General features: G+C 39.9%; 7 protein-coding genes and 1 long non-coding RNA gene across 9 annotated transcripts; 4 read left to right on the top strand and 4 right to left on the bottom strand.

The window, feature by feature from the left end:
• Positions 1–21: 21 nt before the first annotated feature.
• On the bottom strand, positions 22–1,462 carry LOC105688925 (bolA-like protein 3). The gene is made up of 4 exons (XM_012405570.3): positions 1,077–1,462; positions 690–816; positions 350–438; positions 22–261 (listed from the first exon to the last, which is right to left on the bottom strand). Exons 1-4 carry the CDS (start codon positions 1,116–1,118, stop codon positions 196–198), a joined length of 324 nt encoding a protein of 107 aa, XP_012260993.1. The 5' UTR covers positions 1,119–1,462; the 3' UTR covers positions 22–195.
• A 134-nt stretch (positions 1,463–1,596) lies between these two features.
• On the top strand, positions 1,597–5,941 carry LOC105688922 (FAS-associated factor 1). The gene is made up of 13 exons (XM_012405567.4): positions 1,597–1,756; positions 2,643–2,711; positions 2,845–3,115; positions 3,202–3,379; positions 3,487–3,763; positions 3,851–3,974; positions 4,067–4,212; positions 4,284–4,438; positions 4,517–4,712; positions 4,816–4,919; positions 4,999–5,095; positions 5,199–5,414; positions 5,545–5,941. Exons 1-13 carry the CDS (start codon positions 1,718–1,720, stop codon positions 5,623–5,625), a joined length of 1,953 nt encoding a protein of 650 aa, XP_012260990.2. The 5' UTR covers positions 1,597–1,717; the 3' UTR covers positions 5,626–5,941.
• LOC125500625 lies at positions 3,567–4,182 on the bottom strand. The gene is made up of 2 exons (XR_007278047.1): positions 4,042–4,182; positions 3,567–3,953 (listed from the first exon to the last, which is right to left on the bottom strand). It is a non-coding gene; the product is annotated as an uncharacterized LOC125500625 (long non-coding RNA).
• A 141-nt stretch (positions 5,942–6,082) lies between the features above and the next one.
• Positions 6,083–8,650, top strand: LOC105688933 (probable RNA-binding protein 46). The gene is made up of 4 exons (XM_012405577.3): positions 6,083–7,152; positions 7,252–7,426; positions 7,506–8,074; positions 8,150–8,650. Exons 1-4 carry the CDS (start codon positions 6,469–6,471, stop codon positions 8,291–8,293), a joined length of 1,572 nt encoding a protein of 523 aa, XP_012261000.2. The 5' UTR covers positions 6,083–6,468; the 3' UTR covers positions 8,294–8,650.
• Positions 8,651–8,830: 180 nt separating this feature from the next.
• Positions 8,831–21,276, bottom strand: LOC105688912 (leucine-rich repeats and immunoglobulin-like domains protein 3). Its single transcript, XM_048654010.1, has 6 exons — positions 18,720–21,276; positions 15,288–15,503; positions 13,975–14,120; positions 11,617–12,166; positions 11,203–11,535; positions 8,831–11,122 (listed from the first exon to the last, which is right to left on the bottom strand). The coding sequence occupies exons 3-6, from the start codon at positions 13,983–13,985 to the stop codon at positions 9,758–9,760; spliced, it is 2,259 nt and encodes a 752-aa protein (XP_048509967.1). The 5' UTR covers positions 13,986–14,120; positions 15,288–15,503; positions 18,720–21,276; the 3' UTR covers positions 8,831–9,757.
• LOC125500623 (dynein regulatory complex protein 11-like) lies at positions 13,420–13,968 on the top strand. The gene is made up of 2 exons (XM_048654026.1): positions 13,420–13,728; positions 13,793–13,968. The coding sequence occupies exons 1-2, from the start codon at positions 13,583–13,585 to the stop codon at positions 13,959–13,961; spliced, it is 315 nt and encodes a 104-aa protein (XP_048509983.1). The 5' UTR covers positions 13,420–13,582; the 3' UTR covers positions 13,962–13,968.
• Positions 14,162–18,704, top strand: LOC105688969 (IQ and AAA domain-containing protein 1-like). The gene is made up of 6 exons (XM_048654027.1): positions 14,162–14,380; positions 14,612–14,891; positions 14,964–15,268; positions 15,556–16,057; positions 16,711–17,354; positions 17,663–18,704. Exons 1-6 carry the CDS (start codon positions 14,270–14,272, stop codon positions 18,143–18,145), a joined length of 2,325 nt encoding a protein of 774 aa, XP_048509984.1. The 5' UTR covers positions 14,162–14,269; the 3' UTR covers positions 18,146–18,704.
• A 132-nt stretch (positions 21,277–21,408) lies between the features above and the next one.
• Positions 21,409–26,665, bottom strand: LOC105688921. 2 transcript variants are annotated; one of them, XM_048654009.1, is made up of 9 exons: positions 26,444–26,665; positions 26,215–26,257; positions 26,023–26,144; positions 24,777–25,915; positions 23,126–24,593; positions 22,879–23,036; positions 22,582–22,786; positions 22,386–22,508; positions 21,409–22,307 (listed from the first exon to the last, which is right to left on the bottom strand). In XM_048654009.1, coding segments are annotated over exons 1-9 (3,381 nt in total). In that variant the 5' UTR covers positions 26,446–26,665; the 3' UTR covers positions 21,409–22,186. The 2 variants fall into 2 exon arrangements, with proteins under 2 accessions (XP_048509966.1, XP_012260989.2); XM_012405566.3 differs by having other exon boundaries at positions 23,126–25,915; positions 26,444–26,664.
• Between the last annotated feature and the right edge of the window lie 51 nt (positions 26,666–26,716).

The raw sequence follows: 26,716 nt of genomic DNA on the forward strand, positions 1-26,716 counted from the left end.
AAAATAGGAGAATTGTGACACTTCGTAATGATCGAAATTTATTATGCTACAGAAATATCATCGACATGACCTATGATTTGCAACATTATGTCATTTTTCGGCCAAATACCAAGTTTTTTCTTCCTTTTCCATACTCATATAAATAGAGCTAACAGAATATCAGAGACATTCGAAATAATTTATCAATAACAAAGGCTAAACATCCTGGACGCTAGTATGTATACGAATACCATGCATGTCTTTGATTTCCTCCTTAAGAATCTGAAAATGGATTACAAAGGAAAAAAATGGATATCGACGAATCAAACATGCTAGGCAATCAATCATTAGTTTCGAAGAGCTCTTTTACCTCATTGATAAGCCGATGTTGCTTAACTGTATTAAGACCTTTGAATTCTGGGGCAACCACATTTACTTCGAACATTGCTCCACACCCTCCTGTATGAATCAAGTAGATAATAATCAACAATGATTGTTGATAAGTATTAGATAAATATTCTTGGTACTTGTTACCATATCAAATATATCTATATAGAGAGGATACATCATAACTATTGTCATATACAACATGGATTCAAAGACAAACCCACGGCTTACAATATATGGAAAATCTCAATCACTATGAGCTAATGTGAGAAGCTATGTAATTTCCTGAAAATATTATGAGCAGAAAGAAAATTGATACATGCCAGAAACATCTGTAACTTCGATGAGTTTTGCTTTGGGAAATCTATCTCTGAGTATAGAGATCATTCTCTGCTCAGACTCCTTTCCTGCAAGTGCACCGTTCGGTCCGCTCCAAACCCTCGACAAGAGCTGGAACACTTTTATTTTATTCATCTTTTTCTAATTTTGATAAGTTACGTAGCTTCATGTATGTTATAGAATAGCTTTTGATAGTTAATTTTTAGAGGTTTTTAAGAAGGGGTGAACAATTCAGAGTTGGCTGCTACATTTGATATCAAAATATCTCCTCAGAAATGATTACGATAGCTGGAACATGCACGTGGTACAAATAACTCCGGCAAATAAATCATTGGGATTCTTCTAATGATAACTAAGAATTTATTACATACCGAAATGCCCCGCAAATTGCTAGGTATTACACGTCCAAACATAGCCGAATCGTCTGTAGAAACTTTAACTCTTCAAAGGTTCTGCTATTCTTCCACTTCTGTTGTAATATTTTTGGTTGACAAGTATATTTAACGCTGTGTCTCTCGCGCTCTTTAATAACTGCCTTGATTTGGAGAATTATCAGCTGATTATTGTTTACGGTGAGATCACTAATTCTAGGTTATAAGCGTGCCTATAAGTTGTGGCAAGTCAAAACGAGATCACTGATGGCGAGCAACCCAGCTGGTCGGATATTCTTAGCGCGAAAATAACCCGATTTTGCAGCATCCAGTCAAATTCAAATTCCAGAGATTCTTACCAATCGGAATACTCTCGTAGCAACAATTGCGCACAAAAATTCTTCGGATGCGCCGATTCAGAGCAAATTTACAAAAGCAATCACCTAAGTATTCAATAAATAGGTAGACAATGTATATTATCACAGGCGCAAAGCTCCATTTCACAGTAGAGTTTAATATCCACGGTTCACAGTGTTGGCGTTGTGAATAGTGAAGTGATTCTATCCCGAGTAACGAATAACATAAAGATTAAATTTTATGGGTAGATATTGACTGTGTTTATAATTTTCTGTCACAATATTATGGCCGAAAATCGAGAAGTGATTCTTGCTGACTTTCAGGTAATATTGAATACAGCATCCGTCCACATTTTTCAGTGAAATGATTTGGTTATGTACGTCGTTCCAAACGATGACATTGACAATTGCCGTGGTCACTGGAAACAAAAGCTCATCGATCCGCGACTGAGTTCTTGCTCCCAAAAAAAAATCGAACCCTCAGGCTTTCGCAATTAACTTGTGATAATTTACGATTTATAAGATTAATTATCTTACGGTATCGATCGACGAAATCCACATACAATTATTTCATGCTACAACTTGTTTCATACCTATTTTTCTGACACATATACAAAAAAATGTGAAAATACTCCAAACATTCATCAAATGATTTTCCACGCAGAACCCTGAATCATCTAATTCGATTTTGAACTTGTGCCATCCAAGCAAAAAGAAACTGCGTTTGTTTAAGGTTTACGTCAATAAACAAATCCGCCATGATCAATGAAATGATAATACTTTGTAAAAAAACAACAAGAAATTGCAGAATTCATTGTATCAAGATATTCGTAGAATCCTGCTCCATTTGTGTATTAATATAATCTTCGAAGTTTATAATCTATTTACTAGTTGCAGCACTTTTGTTTATGAATTTCTGATTATTATCATCATAATAATCAGAAGTAATCATAACAAATTGAGCAAAGTTGATCCATAAAAGCTTTTTTATGGAACGATAATTGATTATTTTACTGTCCAACCGGTGCACATTTTGTAGGGTCAGTCAAATATTATCAGGAGAATAGATGGACTTTTGGCTCATTGGATATTTCCTTGTTTTGCTACATACGTTTAGTTTGCTACAACTTGTGCTAAATTTTTTGATGACGAGCCAAGGATATCATTCGAATAATAAGGAAAATCATTAAGAATCTATAATTACTTCCAGGCGTGTACTGGAATCGATGATGTTGGCGAAGCAATCTTACATTTGGATGAGACTAACTGGGATTTACTGGTAATCATGACACATGAGACACAGTAAACAACTTCACTGAAAAAATAATCCGATATCAATTTTATAAATACCCTGCTATGAAGAAAGATATATGGTTTGCTTTAACATAGGTATATTTCTTTCCGATATGTAGGCAGCTATCAACAGAGTTATGCCCGAAGATTCCCAGCAACTTCCATCAGAAATGGGACCAGACATAGAAATGATAGAAGAAATTCCACGAAATCCAGAAATCATAGATATTATCAACATATCGAATGATCCCAGTCCATTAAGGGCGGATTTACCAGAAATAATTAGACCTGGTACCAGCAGACCTAGAAGTAACACCTCTAAAATTATTTTTCACATACATTACATGGATACAGTCTTTGACATAGAACTGTCTGACTCACATTCTGTTGGTAAGTCAAAGCACGAATTGAAGATAATTTACTGTATGATTTTATTTGATTGAAGAAGCACTAATATCCAACTTTTGTAATTTTAGCAAACCTGAAGCATTCAATACGTGGTGAAGTAGGCGTCTCACCTTCTCAACAGCAGCTTAATGGCTGGAAGAAAGAGCCACAATCTGATTGTACAGTTTTGGAAACTCTGGATCTTCCATCGGAAGTTACGCTGCATTTGAGAGTAGTCCCCGAAATTGGTGAATCAGCGAGTGATGTGTGAGTGTTTTCTAGTGGACGCACGTAGCGACACTTCCTAAACTTAATGGAAACTAATATTTAATGAGGTAGAATCTTTCACAATGCTTATTCGGCATATATTTCAGAGTTAAAGCATCAGATCGATTGGCACTAGAATACATACTAAACATTCGTGATGAAGCGCATAATCGGACCTACAAATTGAAATTCCCAGGAACCCGTACAGTTTTAGAAGTGAAAACCGACGTTTTTACGCTAATAGATATACCTGTACGAAATCAGCATTGGACTGGATGGCCATCAAAGTTGAAGAATGATGAAACAATGTTGGCACAAAGCGGTATCACTTACCCAGAACATGACTTGACTGTTGGAAAGTTGCCTAACAAGGAAAACAAGAAGGTGATGCTGGTTACCATCATAGAAGTCGTGTCTGTTTTTTCTACCAGTTGGTCGTTCCAATAATTTGCTTTGTATTCACTTTCTAAGGTTTACGTAGATTTAATAGACAGCGACAGTTCCCCAGAAGAGTTTGAAGACGCCTCAGAGTCCTTTGACGTAGAGGATGATATCTTCATAGAGAATGTTCAATCTATGAAAATCCAACATCTCAGTAAGTCTGAACATTATCTCAATATTTCTAGTTAGAAGTTTTCTCTCAGTATGCACTACACAATTACCTAATAAAATTCTCGATTCTTTTAGTGCCAGATAATGTGGAAGATGAAACCATAGGCACACTGCATTTTGCAGAACAGTTTCAAAAAAGATATGGACCAGCGCATCCGGAATTTTTTGCGGGCACGTTCGAAGAAGCTATAAAGGAATCCTGTCTGCGACCAGCAAAGGAGGTGAAATCTCTCGTTCTGAGTACCGATTGCGATCTACGAAATCTGAATATGGTTAAAATTATTTTTTACAGAGAAAATTACTCGCCGTCTATTTACATCACGACAATAGTGTGCTTGCAAATGTATTTTGCACACATTTATTGGGATTTGAGACTGTACTGCAACTCTTATCTGCAAATTTCGTAGTATGGGGTTGGGATTTCACTTATCAATCCAATAAACAGATGTGAGTCCTTCTTACAATATTTCGCGATTACTTTGCACCTTTTTCCTTCGGAATATAAATTTGTTTGCGTCATCGTAGGTTTTTATCAGCAATTAACCGAACACTAGGATCGGTTGCTGCAATGACAGTGAGGAACATAGACGTAGATACGTTGCCTGTACTTATGATCATCATGCGGTCACGATCCAATACCGAGGTTTTTGCACTAGTACATGGAAACGTAGGGGTCAACGAACTTCTCACCAATTTGATTCAAGCTGTAGATGTTTTCCAGGTAAAAAACACTATAAAAGCTATTATTAAGACATTCTAGTTCATCTATACTCTTCATTTCTTTTCTAATCGAAATATCCTACACATGAGAGTACTTTGCATAGGAACAACGACGTGCAGATATTGGTGTTGAAGAGGAAAGACAAGCCAGGGAAAGGGTGAAGCATGAACAGGACATGGCATATCAGGAGAGTTTGGCCACAGACAGGTAGTTTCCGATTTCAATGTCTAATAAATTAGAACTTTACTGTAGTTAATTATTCATGAAATATTTGTTACTTTTTCAGAGCCAAAGAAGAAGCTAAACAGATGCAGGAAATGATGGAAAAGCAAGAAAAAGAGAGAGTCGAGAATGAGAGAGTAGCCGATGAAGCTCGAAGGGAGGTACGAGACGCGTTGAGAAGCAGTTCAGAAATTTTTCACATCAGATTGCGTTTATCATCCCAACAATTCTCATTCACACTTTACTGAAATTACTGAATCGTAGGCTCACCGGCAAGCTGTGGAATCAAGTTTACCTCCAGAACCTCAGCAAGAAGCAGGTGATGGTATTACCAAGATACGAGTAAGACTTCCAGAAGGCAAGTTCTTGGAGCGCAGGTTTCAGACTGATACTCCACTTCAGACACTCCTGAATTTTCTTATCGTCGAAGGGTATCCCACCGACGAGTATAAAGTTATTTCTAGCTGGCCTCGAAGGGATGTAAGTACAATAATGTGACATCGATTGTTGTACGTGTATCATTTTCATTTGATTGCATTGATTTCATACCTTCACCTCCATTTTGGCGTGAGATATCACAGGTGTATAATTGTTTTTCTTGTCTTTGCAGCTCACATCAATGGATACAAAGCTGACTCTTCTAGAACTGAAGTTATATCCTCAAGAAACGGTGATTTTAGAGGAACGATAGAGTCCGGCTGATAAAAAATAATAATAATATTAATGATAAATCCTGCTAGAAAGTAAGCATTGCAATGATGTAATATGTATTTATTTAATAATTTTGAGATAGTTCATAGTTGAGACAATTATCTGTTAATTGCGTGATAACATTTTTATGCTATTATATTATCTTCGTATATGATTAAAGTGTAAAACAAATGCAGTTCTATTTTATAAAAAGAAAATCCTTTTTACGCAGTTGTATTGTAATTTGAAAATCCCCTTAGGATATTGATCGAAAGAACAATAAACAAATTATCAGCCAATTAAACACGTGAATCTTTCGTCTTTGTTTGCAATCATTGAGTACCTTTAATTCCTTTCCTCTGAATGAATTTTATCGGTCTTATGCCACAAAATGCGAGCGATTATCACCTAATATTTGGTCCAAGTGAGCTGCTGTTGCTATTCCGTCAGTTACAAATAAGAAGCGAATTCTGTTGGACGTTGTAATAAATCACCAACTGTCATCGTTTCTTGGAACTGAGCTCCATCAAATTTCTCGGAATACTGTTGCTCCACCTCCACTTGTTGATTCCTATACTCGTGAAACAACGCCCACAAACCTACACCTATATTTTACAGGGGTGCTCTGCAGAATCTCCGCGAAGTTCCTATGCAATTCTTGGGCAGGATTGGCCGAGCCCTCCGTAGTGGGATTAAAATGATCAAAGTGGGGAGTTGAGATATTAGCTAAGTTCAACAAGTGGTTGTAGCATAAGTGCTTTAGCGCGCATACAGTGCGTATCGAGGTGCGGTACGGGTGGTCTCGATTTTTATTTGCGGTTCGATTTTTAAATCCTAAGTTATTATGAACGACAACAAAGAGAATATTATAAAAAGACTTAGTCCAGATGAGGTGACAAAGAGATTATTAGAGCTCTTGAATAAATGCGATTATGAATTGGTACAAGAAAACGGACAGCGAAGATTGACTAGTGTGAAAAATGGACCACGTTCGAAGGGTGCTGAAATTTTTCTCGGACGTTTACCTCGCGATTGTTACGAGGATGAATTGGTTCCAGTTTTGACGCGTGTCGGACGAGTTATTGAACTTCGTCTGATGATGGATTTTTCTGGATCTACTCGCGGTTACGCTTTTGCTCTCTTTGAGCATCCGGGAATTGCCCGAAAAGCTTGCGTAGAGCTTAACGGATTTGAAATACGACCAGGGCATCGAATCGGTGTCGTCAAATCCATAGACAACTGTCGATTGTTCTTAGGTGGAGTTCCGAAGGATAAAACAAGGGCGGATTTCATCGAGGAACTCGGAAAAATGATCGACGGAATCACCAATGTTTACGTCTACCCCTCGATGGAGGATAAATCCCTTAATCGAGGATTCGTTTTCGTTGAATTTAGAGATCATAGATCCGCTGCTATGGCCCGCCGAAAGCTCATACCCGGAAGAGTAATGCTCTGGGATCACGAAGTTGCCGTTGATTGGGCCGATCCTGAACCTGGTGAAGACGTTGACGATGAAATTATGCAAACGGTGCAGTATATAATTCCGATTGTTCTGATAATTCATTCGTTTGGTACTTTAGTCACGAATCTGAAATTTCATTCTACGATTTTATTTCCCAAATCTCAGGTAACTGCTTTATTTGTGAGGAACCTGGATCTCGACGCTACCGAATCTGATGTAAGACACGAGATACAGCGTATGACTGGAATCCCATTGATGAAGATCAAGAAAATTAATCATTTCGCGTTTCTTCACTATGAATCTCGTCCACAAGCTCAACGCGTATTAGATATAATCGAGTGTAAGTTTTTTTTTCGAGTATATCAAAAAATCACGATTTTTTCTTGCAATCTAATTTCATCATCCGTTATCTCACACAGGCTGTATTGAAAAAAAGACATTGGAATGGGAAATATCATGGGCGAAACCGATTCGCAAAACTGAAAAAGTCCAGGAAAGTTTGCGTTGCGGGAAGGAAAATAATTCATCGAAGGGGCGCACGATCAAGTATCTGCATAAAAACTATTTGATCAGGAATCACAATTCAAAAAAAGAGAATAATTCTAGCGCGAACGCGAATGTCCTTCGTCAGCACGATCGCAATACTGCCGCAGCGGAATCTTCCGCTGATTCTAAATTGACAAGTGATTCGCTGTCTCCTGGGCAAAAATTACAGCCGGTACCACAGCGTTCGGTGCAACCAAATCCGAAGATTATTAAGACAGTAAAGGACGCAGGATTTCAGGGCTGTAACATCGTCCCTAATTATGTCGAGTCAACGCCGAATAATCAGACCTTTATGCCCAGAATGATTATGTCGAGCGAATTCGGCGAGGATTTTCCACACTACTTGAATGCCTTAGAAGAACTCGCGGCTGTATATTTTCATGCAAATCTGCGGTGCGAATACAGCTGCGCCGACCCGATGGGGTGCGCGTACTTTTGTACGGTAAGGGGATTAAAAATGATATGAAATTTTTAGATATTTTGACTCACGACTCATTAATCGAGTTCTGTCTTCTAGATTATACTGGAAAGGAACGGCTTCGTAATTCGTAGCTACCAAGGTAACCCACAGAGGACAATGGCCGAAGCATTCAGAATCACGGTGAAGAATGCTTACGCTTCTCTAGCATCGATGCTGACCCAACCTGTCAATTACAATTAAATCTTATACATTTCGAAAATCAATTGAAAAAAAAAAATATGTTTGTTTCGTACCAATATTTCGAAACGTAAACTCTGGTCTAACATAAGTACAAACTAATCAACATATATAGATATCGTTATGCATATCTAGTTTTAATATTACTATTTGCAATGTTACTATTATCTAGATATATTCTCTAGATCCATTTTTTAGATAAGATGTAAGTTCAGCTAAATTTCCAAATATTTTATATGTGAACTAAATAATTAAATATCAAATGTGATGTTGGCAATATTGTACCTTACATAACTATACTTTGCGTGTGATAAATGATTTTATGTATTTATGAATAAAAATTTGAATCAAATCGAATAATACCGAAGATGAGAAATAAAATTAATTCAAGGTATTCCTTCAAAAATATCGGCGAATTTCACCGCAGTGTTCGTGAGACGACTTCTTCAGGAATGGTGTAGGGAGAATTTTTCAAAAAATTTATTGGCAATGGATAATACCTCCGGGGATGAAATAACGTTAAAATGCACTAGGTTCAAGTATAATGGTGTTTTAACAATATGACTGCGTAAACGCAGATCGTTTTAATATCAAAGTTCGTGTAAATTCAACAATAATAACAATTCTATAGTATATAGATTTTTTTTTCTTTAATGTAGATAATGAAGAATGCATGTAATATATTAGCAAAATAAATTCACACGGTGAAGCGGCGGTGACGTTTAAAAATCATATGATAATTTTAACAGCACGTACTTATAATAAATAATACTAAGACCTACGGCTCAGGCACAAAATATTAACAAATCAACAACGCGAATATTTTTTACAAACTTTATATATCAATATTTATGAATAATCGTCGTGAATTAATGCACTTCTATACCGGCGTGAAGTCACGAATGTCGAATATTGGCAATAAATGAAAGTTTTTAGAGGGGTGAACTGATCGTTAGTAATTATACTAGCTAATAGAACGCACGTTAAATAATCGTTAAAAAATATATCGTTTCGGCACGTGTTAGGAAAGAACAAACACAGCATACGGTATGTGTTTATTTTTCAACAATTCATAAAAACCGCACTTCACGATCAAAAACTTCCATCATCAATTTCATATTCTATAGCTATAACCGCATAAGATTTTATATAATTAATTAGCTCATTTACCGTTTTGTTAGAAAAATATGTCGATATGAATTGCTTTATTAAATCATATAATATAGGTACTAGTTGGATTTCTCCAATTATTCCGAATTCCAGTTTATACTCACGGTGTATAAAGTACCCAAGATTTATCTCTTCCATAGTACTGAGGCGGACTGAAGACCACGTATTTCCTTTCTCGAAAATATCTTTCGAACTGTATCCCATGAAAATAAGGTCCCTACCCCAATAATATATCTGCGATTTGTACACAACTGTAATAATATTTGATACCTCGTTTTTGTCACCTTGTTTCCCAGGTCAGACCTTAGTCGTGGTGAGGAGTTTGACGTATCTAGCCCTGTGAGTAATCTCAAATTCTTCAGCCGGCAGGAAACACTGCCCCTGGATACGCGTCGGTCTAGATTTGTTCAGTAAACTGCGTCCGGCCCAAAGCGCGGCGACTAGTAAACCGCAAGAAACCACGATTACCACAAAAAGTACAATCTCTAATCGTGCCCCGTGTCTGACACCTCTTACGGTGACATCAACGCATCGTGTTTTAGGGGGTCTATCCGTTCGGGATTCGAATTCTTGGAGAGTAACGCAGACCCTGTAAGGACCTTGGACGAGATCCGTTATGGTCGCGTAGCTCCTCGAGCAGTTGAGTTTCCGTTCGCGGACTACCGACTCGGCGGAAAAAATAACGAGACTCAATTCGCAATCTGGATCTCGCGGGCCCCGGCCAACGAGGTTCACATCTACGTAGAGAAACCCGTCATCCGAAGCGTTGGTCCTAATCGCAGCGATCTTGGGACCCGTGGGTGTCGGGGACGATGGTGTAAGGGACTGCAACGCGGTATTTCTTTCTAAAACAAATACGTCGCTGCATCCCGGGACTAGATATAAGTCCCCGACTGACTGAAAAATCGCAATGCAGTAGCGGTACTTGTGTCCAGGCTCTAGTAAGAGATTCGAAGGGAGGGTAACTGGGAGATTACACGGGTCGGACATGTGCCTCGATTCACATCGAAGAGGTCTTGACTCAACGAGGACTTCGTTGCCTCCCGTTATAGTCTCGTAGACCATCAGTCTGTCGCAAGTGTACGTTCTAGAACAGGGTTCGATGTTCCATATCAGGTTTATAGCCCCTGATTCCTGATAGTCAAAGTCCTTCAGAGTTATCTGGGTACCTGGAGCAGGAACTGACGGCGCGAGGGTAGCAAAAGGAGGGACCGGTTCGCCGCAAAGCAGACTTCCAGGGGAAACCTGGGCCAAAATTCCGTTCTCCAAGGCAGGGGGAGTCGCGCAAACTGCAGAGTCACGATCTTCTTCGTTTAAAAACGTAGAGTTCGTTAGCCAATTTGCAAAGTCAAGTAAAGTGCAATCGCAGTTCAATGGGTTATCGGCTAACGAGAGTCTCTTGAGCTTGAGGTTTGGAGTCAGAATTTCGCTGGCTACCATGCTGATATCGTTATCGTCCAATCGAAGGTCCTGTAGGTTCTTCAAAGGAAGAATCAAGTCCGGGGTTAAAGAACGTAGAAAATTATGAGTCAGGTCAAGCGACGTGAGCTTCTCAAGATGTGCCAAAGACGCGCTTGACACAGCGACTATCCGGTTGTTCGCCAGGTCCAGCTTCGTCAATGTTGATAAATTTCGGAATGCATGATCCTCCAAAACGTCGATCTGCATCAAAATATTATACGATAGTAACCAATGACGAATGATTATAATTTTCGAACTCGTGTGAATTATTTTCATCTGACCTGATTGTTGCTGAGACTCAGAGACGTGAGATTCGGAAGCCCTTGAAGCGCACCCCTTTGTACTTGGACAAGTTTATTTCCGGCTATAGTGAGCAATCTGAGAGTGGGCATTCGAGGTAAAAGATTCGGGGTAGTCGGACCGACGAGTAAGTTGCTGGAAAGGTCAAGTTCCTCAAGATTCTTCAATCCCCTCAGCGCCGAGAGCGCAGATACGCTGAGGCTATTGCCCCGCATTTTGAGTAGCCTGAGAGATACAAGGCCTGGAAATGCCTGGGGTGAAAGTTGCGAAAGAAGATTGTCGCTGAGGTCTAGATACGTTAAGTTCGTCAGGCCCTGAAAAAATTTTCAATTATTATCCTTCCCTCGCATTATACACGTGTCGCATTTTTCAACGAAAAATCCTAACGCACTCACCGCGAACGAGTTCGCCTTGAGGGTATCCAGCTTATTGTGGGACAAATCGAGCCTCTCGAGACCGGTAAGTGAATGTAAAGCGGTGCTCGGCACCGACTCTAAAAGATTATTGGGAAGTCCTAAGGCCTGCAGGGACCGTGCCAGAGCGGAAAACGCACTCTCATTAACACGCCTCAATTCGCCGGTCGAAACGACCAGTCCGTGGAGAGGTACGCCTTCGAGAAAACGGGCCGGAAGTACCGAAGTTCCGGTAACCGTTATATCCAAGAGGGAAATAGTCCCGGCGCGGAACATCCGCAACCGTCTGCTTATCACCTGTAGAGCAGTTTTGTCGCCTGTGCACCTCAGGGTGTGCGGGAAATCGCAGGAACATTCGACAGCGAGGGGTTTCGTGATGTTTGGGCATTTCCATTCGTTCTGGATAATGACTCCTGACGCACGGGTTTCCCGAGCAGTGGGCCCATCGTCTTCCGATGTGGTCTTTGCGGCTGTTACTGCGAGGCAGACCAGCACATGGATCAGCACTCGGTTTTTCATCTGCACGGACATTCTGTAAGATAATCAGGGGATGTTTGTTTCTCGATCACTCTTACAGATAGATCAATTTGGCTTTCAGATTTGGAATTTGGAGCTGATTATACGTGAGATTACTCTCGAAGAGCCAAAAAAAAATTCGATTTTTGGGCAAGAAATAAATCATTGATTTAATTGGGTTTAATATGCTTTTCTGACGTATTTTGACCTCAGGAATCCGAATCTGAAAGAAAAATTGATCTATCTCTAAAATTGACCGAGTTATCGCCAATTTTCAGCTTTTTGGAGTCAAAAATAAAAAATTGATTTTTTAGTCTATATTAATGTAATTTGAGCTCAGAAATCCGAATCCGAAAGGAAAATTGATCTATCTTGGAAAATGACTGAGTTATCCTCATTTTTCCGCATTTTTTGGTACAAATTTGAGGATATCTCGAAGGGAAAAAATCGTAGCTCAATTTGGCTTTCGGATTCGTGTTCCTGAGGTCAAAATACATAAGAAAAGTGCCATACGATCAATTTTAAAAAATAAAAATTTTTGGTCAAAATTTGAAAAAATCGTAAGGGGTACCCCTTGGAAAAATCTCAAATTTTTGCCAAAAATTTTTATTTTTAAAAATTGATCGTATGGCACTTTTCTTATGTATTTTGACCTCAGGAACACGAATCCGAAAGCCAAATTGAGCTACGATTTTTTCCCTTCGAGATATCCTCAAATTTGTACCAAAAAATGCGAAAAAATGGGGATAACTCGGTCATTTTTGCAGATAGATCAATTTTTCTTTCGGATTCGGATTCCTGAGCTCAAATTACATTGAGATAGATTAAAAAATCAATTTTTTATTTTTGACCCCAAAAAGCTGAAAATTGGCGATAACTCGGTCAATTTTAGAGATAGATCAATTTTTCTTTCAGATTCGGATTCCTGAGGTCAAAATACGTCAGAAAAGTGCCATACGATCAATTTTTAAGAATAAAAAAAATTTGCCAAAATTTGAAAATTTTTCAAGCGGTACCCATTTGGATTTTTTTCAATTTTGGCCAAAAATTTTGATCGTATGGCACTTTTCTCATGTATTTTGTCCCCAGGAACACGAATCCGTCGAGCAAATTGAGCTAGGAATTTTTCCTGTCGAGATATCTCAATTTTTCTGCTCCAAAAAGTGAAAAATTGGCGATAACCCGATCAATTTGATAGATAGATCAATTTAACTTGTAAATTCGGATTTCTGGGGTCAAAATACATGAGAATAGCGTATAGAATGAAATATTTTATTTTGGCCCAAAATCGACAAAAATCCAAGGGGTACGTGAAAACCCAGCAACTTCAAGTCACACTCCGAGACTTTTCAATCAAATCAAAAATGCCACAGTAACCTAATTAGGAATATAGTAAAGCGAAAAACGGTACTTTCAGAGCAGTCTAAATTTTATGTCTGAAAATTATTACTCAGAATTATGGCTTGCCGCACGCGAAAATGTGGAAAAATTATTAAAATTAGAACAAAGTTTGCTTGGAGCAAAAAAGGGGAAATCAAACGATAAAGTCACGGGTCAGCTAGTTCCCATGTACATCAGGTAACAAGTTGAAATATTGTTCCACTCTTCAAGAATTCATTTGTAATCCTTATGAGATCCTTAGATATCGGGAGCTGATTCGTCGTCTTGCACTTTGTCACGATCAAGTTTGTCAGTCGCAAAAACGAGACCTGATAAAACAGGTGCTGGATTGCGCTATCGGACGAATGCTCGAATACAAACGACAGCTAGTTCAATATCAGTGTACAGAATCCACGCAAGTATTCCACTAGCAGTACCATTTACCTTCTTTTCATTGATAGTAAAATTTGGTATGAGAGTTTCGCTTGTCGCGCTGATCGTCTGAGGTGATATCCGCAACCCAGGATCGCGAAGCCGATGCGCTGACTCTTGTTGTAGTCGTGACCTTTTTCCAATTGTCAGCGACCCAGCTGGAGAGAAAAAAAAAAAAAAATGATATCGTTATAAATCAATAATCATGAAATTTCTAATCGGTACTTTTCCGGAAGTAATTATAGAGACTTTCTAATTTCGGCGTTTGTTGTCGCCCCGCAGGTACGCCGACGACGTTCTGATATCGATGAAATTTACTACGGATGACATCGGGTGGCGAAAACCGTCCTACTTTGTCGCGGACCGACAGTCTCATCTGGAGAGCCGTAAGAAGTATATAAACGACCTGATCGAGGAGGTAGATATGCTCGAGTACTGCACATACCATGCATAATGCAGGGAAGCTAGTGCAGCAGCTCTGCACCCGCTGCACTTCTGGGAGAGACAAGTTTTTTAACTCAGAAACCGCGCTCCTTATTCTATTCCACTGTTGCCTGAACCAAAGCAGCTATAATATTTAATCGTGATTGTAAAAGTCCATGACGCGCCTACTCCTGATCAGTCCTTTTTTTCAATTTAAAAAACGCAGAAACTGGCAGTCGCGGTAGCGGCGCAAGAGGATTTAGGAAGTGTTTCGACGATTGTTGAAGAAAATCAAGAAGATTCGGAAACCGACGTACCGCGTAGACCGTCTAAATTATCTCCTCGCGAAACGGAAGCGGAAATCGATCCAAACATCGCGTTTCCCCTGCGTACAGAAAGCCCCGAAGAAACCGCGGCAAGAATTGCCCGTGAAAAGCTCAACGCAGCCGTCCTCCTAATCCAGAGTCACGATCGTGCGAGAAAATCAAGGATTATCGGAGCCCAATGTACTCGATTAGATACGAGCTAAACGAATCTCGATTCGATCGATAATCTTCCCCTTTCAAATTCTCCAACAGTAAAACGTATTAACGAATATAAGAAAAAACTTGCCAGCGGTGAAACGAAGCCTGCATCGAATCGGGACAAACGTACAAAACTGAAGGCGGTGATCACCATTCAAAAGTGGTGGCGAAGCTACGCGACCCGCCTACACTTAAAGGACCGGATGTGCCGACTGGAATCGTTGCTGGGGATGTCCATTCCAAGCTGGAAGTCCCACGAGACTTTTGACACCGATGCGGAAAATTTTCAACTCAAGCAACTTCGACAGCCCGAATACGCAGCCGCAACGGCGAAAGCAATTTCGGAGGAAAACGTTAGGGTAAATTTTCCCAACTTACCTCTTGTATTGCAGGACTGCGAACTTCGATTTCGGGTCTCCGTTTACTTCCTCTGGGACTTTGTGATACGAGGAAAGTTGCATATGCAGAAGACTTCTCTGGCTTCCGGGTCCCGCGGAGGGAAACCCTTTTCAATCGTCTTCTCAGCTGCACGTCTACAATTGTCCCTCAACCTCCGACACATCTTTGACCCTCAAAAATTCGCTGGTCGTTTGACTGTACATGAAATTAAAATGAACGTTAATTTGAATATTGAATTTTGTTGTAGGTGCATCAAATTCGAGGACCGGGTTTAATGGAAGACATAACCGACGAGATCAGGGAGTGGTTTCTTCTGTGGTACAACGAGTTGGGTTTATTTGACGCGTTTCCTTTAGCGCAAGCCGGTGGAAGCGTCCTGATAGCAACTGGTCAGACTCGTACGCCAGAAGAATTCCATCACGATCAGGTACAAAAGTCGGAGGAAGCCAAGAAGTCGAAGGGACAGAATAACAAGGGAAAGCAAGAATCTAAAGAAAAGAGAAAACGGAAGGACGACAAATCCCCGGAACCAAAAACAATTCAGTGTCTCAGGGAAGCAAATACCGAATTCATCGCTAATTGGAGCTTACGGGATGATTCCGAGAATCCTCGTCAAAAAGTGTACCTCGATCTTATCACCGACAAACTCTGCTGCGAACTACAACTGGAGATGAGAGAAATTGTGGACGAACTGATGCGTCTTGAACTAGCGACTCTCGAAACCGCCTTAGCCAAGGACGAAGCCGAGGGTGGAGGTTCCGCGGAAGGGCAAAATGTTAAAAAAGGTGGGCTCAAAATTTTCGGGTGTGTTTGAAAATTCCCAGGCTTTCTTTCGACTCAAATTAACGTTCCATTCATGCATAGTATTTCGACTTACAATGAGGATCGATTGAACATTCAATGGTCCAGCGAGCGAGAGAGAGAGAGAGAGAGAGAGAAAAATAACACCAAACTGTAAAATTTGGTGAAAATTATGAATCGAAAGGACCGTTGGTGAATGAAAGGAGAAAAAGAAAGAGATAAAAAATATTTGAACGAAAAAAAAAAAAAAAAAAATGTTAAGATTTCCGTCGGAGTTGAGCGTGTCCTCGTGGGCGTTACTTGCCTCGTGCGTGGGGCGCACCAGGTTCTTTGAGGCCAGGTATCGCGGCTTGCCACCTACTCGTATATACCAACTCCGTTACACGTATTTCTGTGTGTATACGGTATATTTAAAAATTATCGTACCCACACACACGGTAGGGTAAAGTCGCTTCTTCGCATCGTCATTATAATACAGACACGAATAGATGTAGGATATAATAATTCGTTGTCCCGTACTCTAGCTAGGAGACGACCGTGTTATAGGTCTTGGTACGTGTATTGGTCTTGTTACTTTTTTAATGAGCAATTTGGTTTGCAGAGAAAAAGGGCAAAAAAGGTAAGAAGAAAAAGAAAAAGAAGAAAGGTAGAAGCAAGGAAGGTTCCAAAAAGAAAAAGAAAAAGGAGTCGATAACGAATGCATCGATCGATGATATCTTTACCGAGCTAGTGACCACAGGGGTAATTCACGGCTACCCCGAAACCAGATTGATCGATTGGATCGGTGATGTGTCCTACCAGAACGCAGAAGCACGAAAAGAATCTAGGGCTGTGAAACATTGCCTCGGGGACGTGGTACAGCCGATCATGGAATACTGCGTGCTTCCTATCGGTTCCAGAGAAATTCATCGTATCGCTCCCTTGGTTCGTTCGGTTTCGATAGTCGGTTTACCCCGTTCCGGGAAAACTTTTTTGGTAAACGCGATCTGCAGCGAGATCGGCGCCCTTCTATTTGACCTGACTCCGAAATCATTGGGAGAAAATTATCAGGGTAAAAAGGATCTAGAGAAACTTGTTAACAACATCAACAAGGTGGCTCGCGCCTACCCACCGGCCATCCTCTTCGTTGACGCTGGTCATCAACCATGGTGGAAAAAAGTCCCTCAAGAGGAAAAGTCCAACAATCCTAAACGCCTCGCTAAACCACTCACCAAATTGGTAAAGGGTATCAAAGCCGGGGACCAGGTGAGAAAAGCCCTTTTTCCTTTTATTTTTTTTTTTCTTTCATCACGCTCTCATTTCTTTTGCAATATTTTTATATGGTGAGGTGCAGATATTCGGTGGCTGAAAGTGCGTTGTAACTGTGCGAAGAAGGGGCGTGAATGGCATAAAATTATAATGGAGAGTGTGCTCAGACGTAGTTTGTTTCTCAACTTTAGCATACATATAAAATCGTGGGTGTACTATAACGACGTAATAAATGCGCCACCTGCGCACATTTTCATGGTGATATCGAGAACGAGGACGATTTGAAGACGAAATTTCAATTCCAGATCCTATTTCTTACGACCTCCGACGAGCCTTACAAAGCTGGAAGACCGTTCGTGAAGATTCACGACAAGTTTATCCTTTTACCACTCCCGGACTACAACACGTTGTATCTCCTTTACAAGAAATTGCTTATGCAGTACCACGGGGTGGACCGTAATTTCGACTGTTCGAGCCTCGCCAGTCTCTCGGTTGGTCTTTCGGTAGAAACAATTCGGGAGGCGGTTGCCAACGTGCTTTCGATCGCTCGAAGAATAACGCTGAAGAAGCGTCCGTTGGAGCCACGCGAAATAATGGAGTACCTGATCTCTAACCGGGCCGAGGTCGGGCATAAGGAATACGAGAAGCTCCTCAAATGGGAGAAGAAGACGCCTCTCGGAAAACGACGATCGAAAATGGAAGCGAAGGAGAGGCAAGCAACCGCTGCGGCCCGCGTTGCTACCGGCAAAAATGCGGGAAAGAAACTGCAGCAGCTGAAACCCAAGTAGATAAGTAGACTCGGAAAAAGTTGAGCTCGATTCCACAAGTTATACCTGCAGACACACGTGACGGCACAGCAAGACCTTGACGGTCTCACGCGCAGATTTCTTTCGCGAATATTTTCCGTCGACCCTCGTAATTGCGATTTGTTATAAACTGTATATATACCTATACACCTATTGTATACGTGTGTGGTGTTTTTTTTTTTTTCTTTTTACATTTTCGAATACTCGTCGCAGACATCGTCAACGGGCGCGTTCATCGGTGCAGCGCCGGTGTAACGCGACGTGTGTGAACGGCTATTTTATGAATGTATTTTAAGTATATAGGTAGGTATGTGCATACATAAAGTTAGGCACCTACGCACGTTGCACCTACGCGTGGTTCACCTACGCGGAGCCAAGCTGGGAATTTTTTAACACGAAACTATCATGGAGGACCTGTTGTCGCGAGGAGTGAAACGAAGACGTTCTCAACGAAACATATACAATTACAAACAAATGAATGATTGATTGGATAAAATTAATAATTTCATATTATAGCCATGAGTTGAGTAGGAGCGGCACACGGCCCCCAACTTACCTGTAGAGGTCAACGATGGTTTCCTCTTCTTCTTCGTACAGCAGGTCGCTCGAGCTTTTGATCCTTTGCGAGGAGTCTGCAGGACTCGGGATTGCGGCCCGGATAACAAATTGGAGATACCCCAACATTTGTCGTATATCACCCTAAATATTCTTGAATAATATTTAGGAAAATTTTTCTACAATAATTTTCATCCCTTCGCGGGGGTACCGTTCGCGATTTTAAACTTCAATATTACAAATTAGCATTTCCCGCCACTCGCACAAACGATATACAAGTTTTATCTTCACCACAGTACAATAATAACGCGACAAGTGAAATTAATCGCTATTGTAATCCGTATGAATTGCGTACACTTTATATAATTAAATCACGCAAACTGGCACCAGCTCGCGGGGATAAACTAAAGAAAACTGCGAGCCTCAAGCACTGATCGTATAAGAGAGTATCAACAGCGGGTTTGACTCGCGGAAGAAACGTGGGACTTGGTACGAAGGGAGGGAGTTTACAGGGGGCAAGGGGGCCCGGCGGGCCCAGGTCGCGGATGGAAGAAAAAGAAGGGAGTGAGGGGGATAAAAGGTGGGGAACGACGAAGGGAAGAGGAAAGAGGAAAGAGGAAAGGAGGATCGAGGCATCGGACTGGGACTGACTCGACGGGGACCGGTGGGGACCGTGTCGCTTTCAACATAGCATAGCCATGTATGGAACGGGAGACAAGTACGCGACGACGGAGAAGAAGACGGGGCACCCCGCGCCTGCAGCAGAAGTAGCAACCGAAGCCGAAGCAAACGGCAGAAAATGCTCGCAAAGACGGTGACATCGGGCTCAACGACTACGACGAAGAAGAGGACGACGAGGAGGACGAGGACGTAGCCGTTACCCGAACCTCCTCGACGCCCACTTGTTGTGACGCTTTAAGGGACCTATGGGGTGCAGCGCTGCTCCGACAGAGATTAACTTGGGCAACTTCTTTCGCTGCACCTACGCGAGGCAATCCGGCAACTTTCTCAATTTTTGGGGACTGGAAAAGAACGGAGTGTACAGCGGCCCTTGATACCAAAAGAAATCTTTCGCTCACGGCCTTAAAGATTTCAAGCTGCGCCAGAGGCCCCGATCTTTCAGAATCTATAGGAACTATAAATTGATCGATCGATTACACTCAGATTGAAATAAACAGCGACCGCCTCATCCGCACCACGTAGATGTAAATATTTTCTGGGTATCGCTCGCGGAGTAAAAGATACATCGCGGAAGCTGCGGTTTTTATAGAATATCTATCTGACTCGCATCTAAACGGATTCGATAGGTTTATATTTTGATTGCACGAGATGAAAACAAAACGTCACGCCATGCCAGGCGTTGAAGTCTCCGATTTATGATGTGTATAGACCGTTATAATAACAAGCGGTTCGAGTTGATAATACCCCACTGATATACCCTACGCGGTGTAACTACTTACAATAAACCGATTGAATTTCTTTATTGGATAATGGAACACGTGCGGGTAGTTTGATAAAACTAGGGATAGTTTTCGCCTGAAATGTATAAGTAAAAGGATACCGCTGCGGGAGCAGGAGCACCGAGAGCGATACGTTAAATAGATATCAGTGAGCGTATGCATGGGATGGAGATACGAAAGATCGAGCGTATGTTTGAGCCGTGTGTAGCACTCGATAAAGCCACGTGAAAGTCGAAACCGGTCTGCTGGGCTGCACCTTAGGCTACCGGTAACTCTCCGCAGGTTTCATCAATGGCTGAAGCAATTCGGACAGACCGTGAGTGTCGTAATCGACCCCGCGCTTCGCCGCTACGAACCCAAAGCTGAACCTGAAGCGTGGGCGGACTCGCGCGTTCGGTTCGTGCTGTTGGCTTACACCCGTCGCCCTCGGGATATGGAGATGCTTCGCTTAGAGCGAACGAGCGAGCCTTTGACTTCGAATACGAATACGTGGCCCGGGTTTATACCCGTAGTTTGGTGGGGGCTCCAAACGATCCTTCTCAAATTGAATGAGAGAAACAATAATCTTTCAATAACCATTACACCTAATGACGATCATTCTCGACGCTTTTCAAACCCGCTTATCTCAATCTTGTAGGTTGAGCATGCTCTGGAATTATCCTCGCACACGTTAGCATTACAGGTGCATACGCACCTACTTCATGGGAATTGAATTAACTGGAAGATTATGCACTCAATCAAACTTAAGAGTTGTATAAGCGGATCGAGAGAAAAAAAAAAAGGAAAATGAAATGTTACAAAAATTATTATATCACAAATGGAAAAGCGTTATCAACGAATTTGAATATCTCTTGAGATCAAGTAATCCGTAGTTTATGTTGTGTTCCTTTCTGACTAATAATCACTTAGCTATTCTGATAAATTACAATTCTTTGAGATAGAGATAGAAAAAACTTGCTGGATGGCCTCGCGCACATTTGGTATTTCTTGATTCGTGTATCTGTGAATGTAAACCGTAAATTGCACTTGGTCGAAAGCCGTTTTTTTCCTTCTCTTTTTCTTCGGTCTTTATAAAACATAAGTATATCGACACAAAAGGGTGTTTAACGTGTATAAGGTGGTCCGAGTCGATCCTTATTTTGGAATCACCAATTTTTTCAGATAATCAAACGAGCGTTCGGTTTAGCTTGACTGAATTTGCGATTGTTGTTAGATCAATTTCACAAAGTAAACGATTTATGGAAATTTATTTACATGTAATAACGAAAATACATACGAACATTGAGTATAACTAACTGTACTCGGATAAATGTCGAAATCTCCATGAGATCGAGTTTTCTACCCGACAACTTGACATTCCGTTAATAAATCGAGTGATATCTTGGCGTATAAAACCCACGCCACTTATCCGTGGGAAGAGGCCCTTCACGAAAAACAAGAATGAGAAATTAGACGTTGCCGTTTTATAATTAGATTCGATTCCCTTCTCCTTGCTACCGGCCTAATTAATATCCGATAATTAATACTGTCGCTCTCCAAGCAACTACGGACAAACCTCAACCCATTAGCGCACAATTTTCTTTCATTCGAAACTTTCAAACTACTCCAACAGAATTTTAACGTTTCAATTTGTAGCACGATGAATAGAGAAAAAGTTTTATACTTTTAATCCATTTTTTTCTTTGATAACTTCTGTGATATTTTTATTAATTTAGTTAACCGAATGATTCTGATTTTTTTCATAAATAAAAAAAAAAAATAGGCGTTATAAAAATATGTTATGTGAATGCACCAAATTTTCAATCTTGTTATAGCAGTACGTATTCCATTTTACGTGATTGTTCAAACTACCCTAAGCTTGAGCATGAATTTCACTTCACCTAATTTATAACGATACCTCTAGCATCGATCTAATAATTACGAGATCTAGTTAATGATTTAACATAATCATAGAAACGAACTTTTTACGATATTTTTAGTATATACAAATAAAATCATATATGAATGTCTAGAAACAAAAATTCCTTTCGACAACTACTGTGATGTATTCTTTAACATCATTGATATAGTTCGTTAGAAAATTGTGATCCTTTTTTACACTTGTTATCAATTGCTTGATATCTTTTTCTCTGTAACATGGGAATAATAAACGGGTATGTCATTTTCGTGATCATGAAGGATAAAAAAAAAAACAGACTGAAACTCACCTTATGCTGCCAAGTATGCATTGTACATTGATATCATTCGGTCCGATATCCTCGAAGGGCTCTAGATCCATGATGATTTTTATCGCAAATTGCACCTTGTAACTGTGTAGTCGGAACGATATCCTGTGTGAAAATCGGGCTGTTTGTAATATATCATTTTCCTGTTTAAGTAAGCATTCGCAATTTTATTACTTACTGATTTCCCGTAATGATGAAATGGTGCAAATCTTGAAGTCGATCAAATTCATGCATGAAATCGATTTGCAACTTTACCCTTTGGGTAATAAACTCCAGCAAGGGTAATATATCGCTAGTAGTTCGGTAAAGCTGTTTCAAAGTCTTTGGATCTAATTTATTTAATATAATTCTGTGTACCATACGAATATTCTCCTCTGCAGTTGCTGTAATACCGTCATATTTACTATAACTATAAAGCCACCAAGCCATGAGCAATTGAATATCTCGATAAATGTGTGATAATTATGTTTTTTACCTAAGAGCAGTGAGACAATTTTAATATCCTTGATTCCTTGCGGTATCGTTAACGCCTCTACTGTTTCCAAATGTATTATGACTACAAGAGAACGTGATATAAAATCGATCAGAACCTTTTCTTTGCTAATTGACCGAATTTTCCAGATGCAATTACAACTAAAACAAAAAATACCAAAAGATCAGTGACTAGCATTGCAATTTTTGTACCTGTTATGTTTGTTCAAAATACTATCACGCAGACTGACCTTTTAGCTTGCTCTTCAAGTTCTTTACTGAACATCGTAAAGCAAGAATCATCACTGGAGTCCACAGATTTCTCCAGTTCCAAACGACTTTTCAAACTAACATTATTCTTGTTTTGAAACGTCTGCTGTTGTTCGGAAATAAGAATTACTTCACCAAAATCAGAATCGGAATCAGAAACATTTCCAAGGAACGAATAATATGGCTCATCATTCATATATTCTCCAGAAGTTTCCATTTTCTCTTCATGTCTCTGCTTGATCGCTGATATTTCTTCACCTGCGGACAACTGTGGGGCAGGATTTAGTGGTATAATTTTATTGCACTCTTGAACCGTTTCTGAATCATCTAAATGAGCAACGCGATCATTCGTTACTGTTACTTCCACAGGTAATTTACTTTGCGTGGCAATAGATGCATTGCTACTGAGAACGTATGTTCTCCTGCGATCTTTCAATGAAACGGAATTATCAATCATACAGACTTTCTCAAATTGTGTGTCGCTTTCATCGGGATCTGTTGTTTTTAAATGTTTGCAATAACGAGAGAGCTCAGAGGACTTGTATGAGGATATTGAATTATCAGGAATTACATTCTGAATTGGGACATTTTCAGAGTTCTCATTCAATAGCAGACTGCGGTGCGTGGTGCTAGTGCTTCCATCTTTCATTTGATCCTGCTTTCTCTTCTTACCATTTCGAAATCCGATATCTACAAATTCAATTGAAGTTGGCTCAGTATTAGTACAAACGTCTGATCCTTCGATATTTGATATCGGGCTCGGAGGACGTGTCGCAGCCATAATGGTTTTGGCGATATGAACGTCTTGTTCAGGGTTTTTGGTTATCGATGTATGAGAGTGTTCAGTGGTATCAATCCTTTCCAGGTTCTTGCTTGGCAATTTTTCCACATTCCTCTGTGGCTGAATGCAATGAAATTCAGGTGACGTCGAGGCAGTATTCTGTAGAAGGTCCTGCTCCTCTGTGTTTGATTGACTTTTTGCCCCATGTGGATGTATTCTGACTGACCCAGTAATTTCAACATCACAATCATCAAAACAGATAGTTTGATTTTTTGTAGCCATTTGATTTTCCCGGAACACAGCATAATTGATCATGTTTTTGGTAACCATTGCAGTAAATTCCATGTCTGAATCATGGAAAATTTTCGTTTGATTGTTATTTTTAAAATTGGCAGTGAATTCTGGTAAAGTTTCTTTATTAGGCTCACAAGGCGGTGTAATGGATTCAACATCCATAGGTTCTACGTCCAATAGTGATGCTGTTGCTGGATTTTTATCGGGTAAGCACAAAGGTATATTTTGTTCTGGAACTGGACTTTCAACTGAATTCAAATTATGGCCCATATTGGATTTCAGTGAACTCACAGCTTCTGTCATTTCGCAACCAAAATCATCAAAGAAAATGGTCTTATCACCCAATGTTGACTGATTTCTTTTATGATTTGGACCAGCTCTATTCACAGGGATCTGAAGATTCTGAGAATCCACAGATTGTCGGCACCTTACGGTACCAATAGCTTCTGTCATTTCACACCCAAAATCATTGAACAATATAGTCTTATTGCCAGGATCCACAACTCTATTGTAATTCTTGTTATCATTAGAGTCTGGATTTCTTTTATGATTTGGACCAGCTCTATTCACAGGGATCTGAAGATTCTGAGAATCCACAGATTGTCGGCACCTTACGGTACCAATAGCTTCTGTCATTTCACACCCAAAATCATTGAACAATATAGTCTTATTGCCAGGATCCACAACTCTATTGTAATTCTTGTTATCATTAGAGTCTGGATTTCTTTTATGATTTGGACCAGCTCTATTCACAGGGATCTGAAGATTCTGAGAATCCACAGATTGTCGGCACCTTACGGTACCAATAGCTTCTGTCATTTCACACCCAAAATCATTGAACAATATAGTCTTATTGCCAGGATCCACAACTCCACTGTAATTCTTGTTATCATTAGAGTCTGGATTTCTTTTATGATTTGGACCAGCTCTATTCACAGGGATCTGAAGATTCTGAGAATCCACAGATTGTCGGCACCTTACGGTACCAATAGCTTCTGTCATTTCACACCCAAAATCATTGAACAATATAGTCTTATTGCCAGGATCCACAACTCCACTGTAATTCTTGTTATCATTAGAGTCTGGAATAATCACTTTGTGCTGCAACATATTACTAGGCAACTCGGAATAGATGTTTTCTTTATTTTGATCCAAATTCTTAGCTAAGTCTAAATGACTTTGGACAGGCGGAGTTATATCTAATATAGAATCTTCGAATATTATGGTTTCATTCTCCAAATTTGGTTCAACAAGCTTGTTGGCAACGTCTGTGAAATCCATCATCCCATCACTATTATCAAATAAGGCAGTCTCTTCAGTGGTTTTTGTGGACGGGTTATGAGAAACAGATTTTATGTTTTGCCTCAACTGTAAGCTATCATAAATACGAGTAGGGCCGACGCAAACCATATCCGTAAATTCTAAATCTGCATCCGAATTATTAAATATTTGTGTCGTGCTAATAGGACGATTTGGATGTATATAATTTTCAGTATTTGTGCCATGATTGTTATCTGCTGTTATGGTGTACTCAGTTTCTCCTACAAAAATATCTATGTTTTCTCTAAATTGTATATTCTGGTGTGCATCATTTGTAATTTCATTTGCAGTTCCTATAGCATGTGAAACATTTTGATCAGATTCCTCATAAGTATTGTCCCAGATTGTTCCTTGTTCCTTATGATCACAAAATTCTCTGCACAAAAAGAGACATACGAGTTTATAACACATTTTGTGTTCATTTGCAAATGGTGTATTCCAATCATAAAGCTACCCTCGCTAATCAATCCTAAGCACACTTACTTAACGTGTTTTTTTTCTGCAAAACTGACTCGTCTCTTCTTTCCACAATCTGCGCTGTTTTCATGAGAACTGTCAAAATCCAATTCTTGAAACGCCTGACGACTTTTGGGTGTTTTCAGTATCTATACATGAGATAACAATTAATTCCAAATTATACAAATGCAAGAATGGAATGAGCTTTTTGTTACATACCGATAACCGTTTTTTGCTATCGCCAGCAGCGGTTGTGTGAGGCCTATAAAATCGAACAAATAAGTAGAAAATCTTAATTGAAGGTAGTTAAACATTTGCGTGGTCAAAAATTGCCTCTTTTGTTCAGAAGAAAGCAAGTTCAGGACAACCATTGATAATTTTCTCAATAGTACAATTTCTTCAATGATATAAACAAATTCTAAATATTATTTATTATGAATAGACTCACATGATTTAAATTTTACCACTTGAAGCACTTTCAATTCCGAATATATATCACAAGGTTAACTACTCGTGAACGTATGGAATAGCGAAAAAACTCAACTAATTATAATAACCATTTGAATTTAAACGGTTGAACATTTATCCCATCAGGTGAGGTTACAATAACAAGGCAAATAACACTTGTAACGTCAGTGTCGGTTGCACGAACCACTAGCGGGGGGAAAAAACGAAAATACTTTAAGGGGAGCAATATGCTCTAAAGGAAAATACCTATTTC

This window comes from Athalia rosae, chromosome 4 (genome assembly GCF_917208135.1).
Source record: "Athalia rosae chromosome 4, iyAthRosa1.1, whole genome shotgun sequence".
NCBI lineage: Eukaryota > Metazoa > Arthropoda > Insecta > Hymenoptera > Athaliidae > Athalia > Athalia rosae.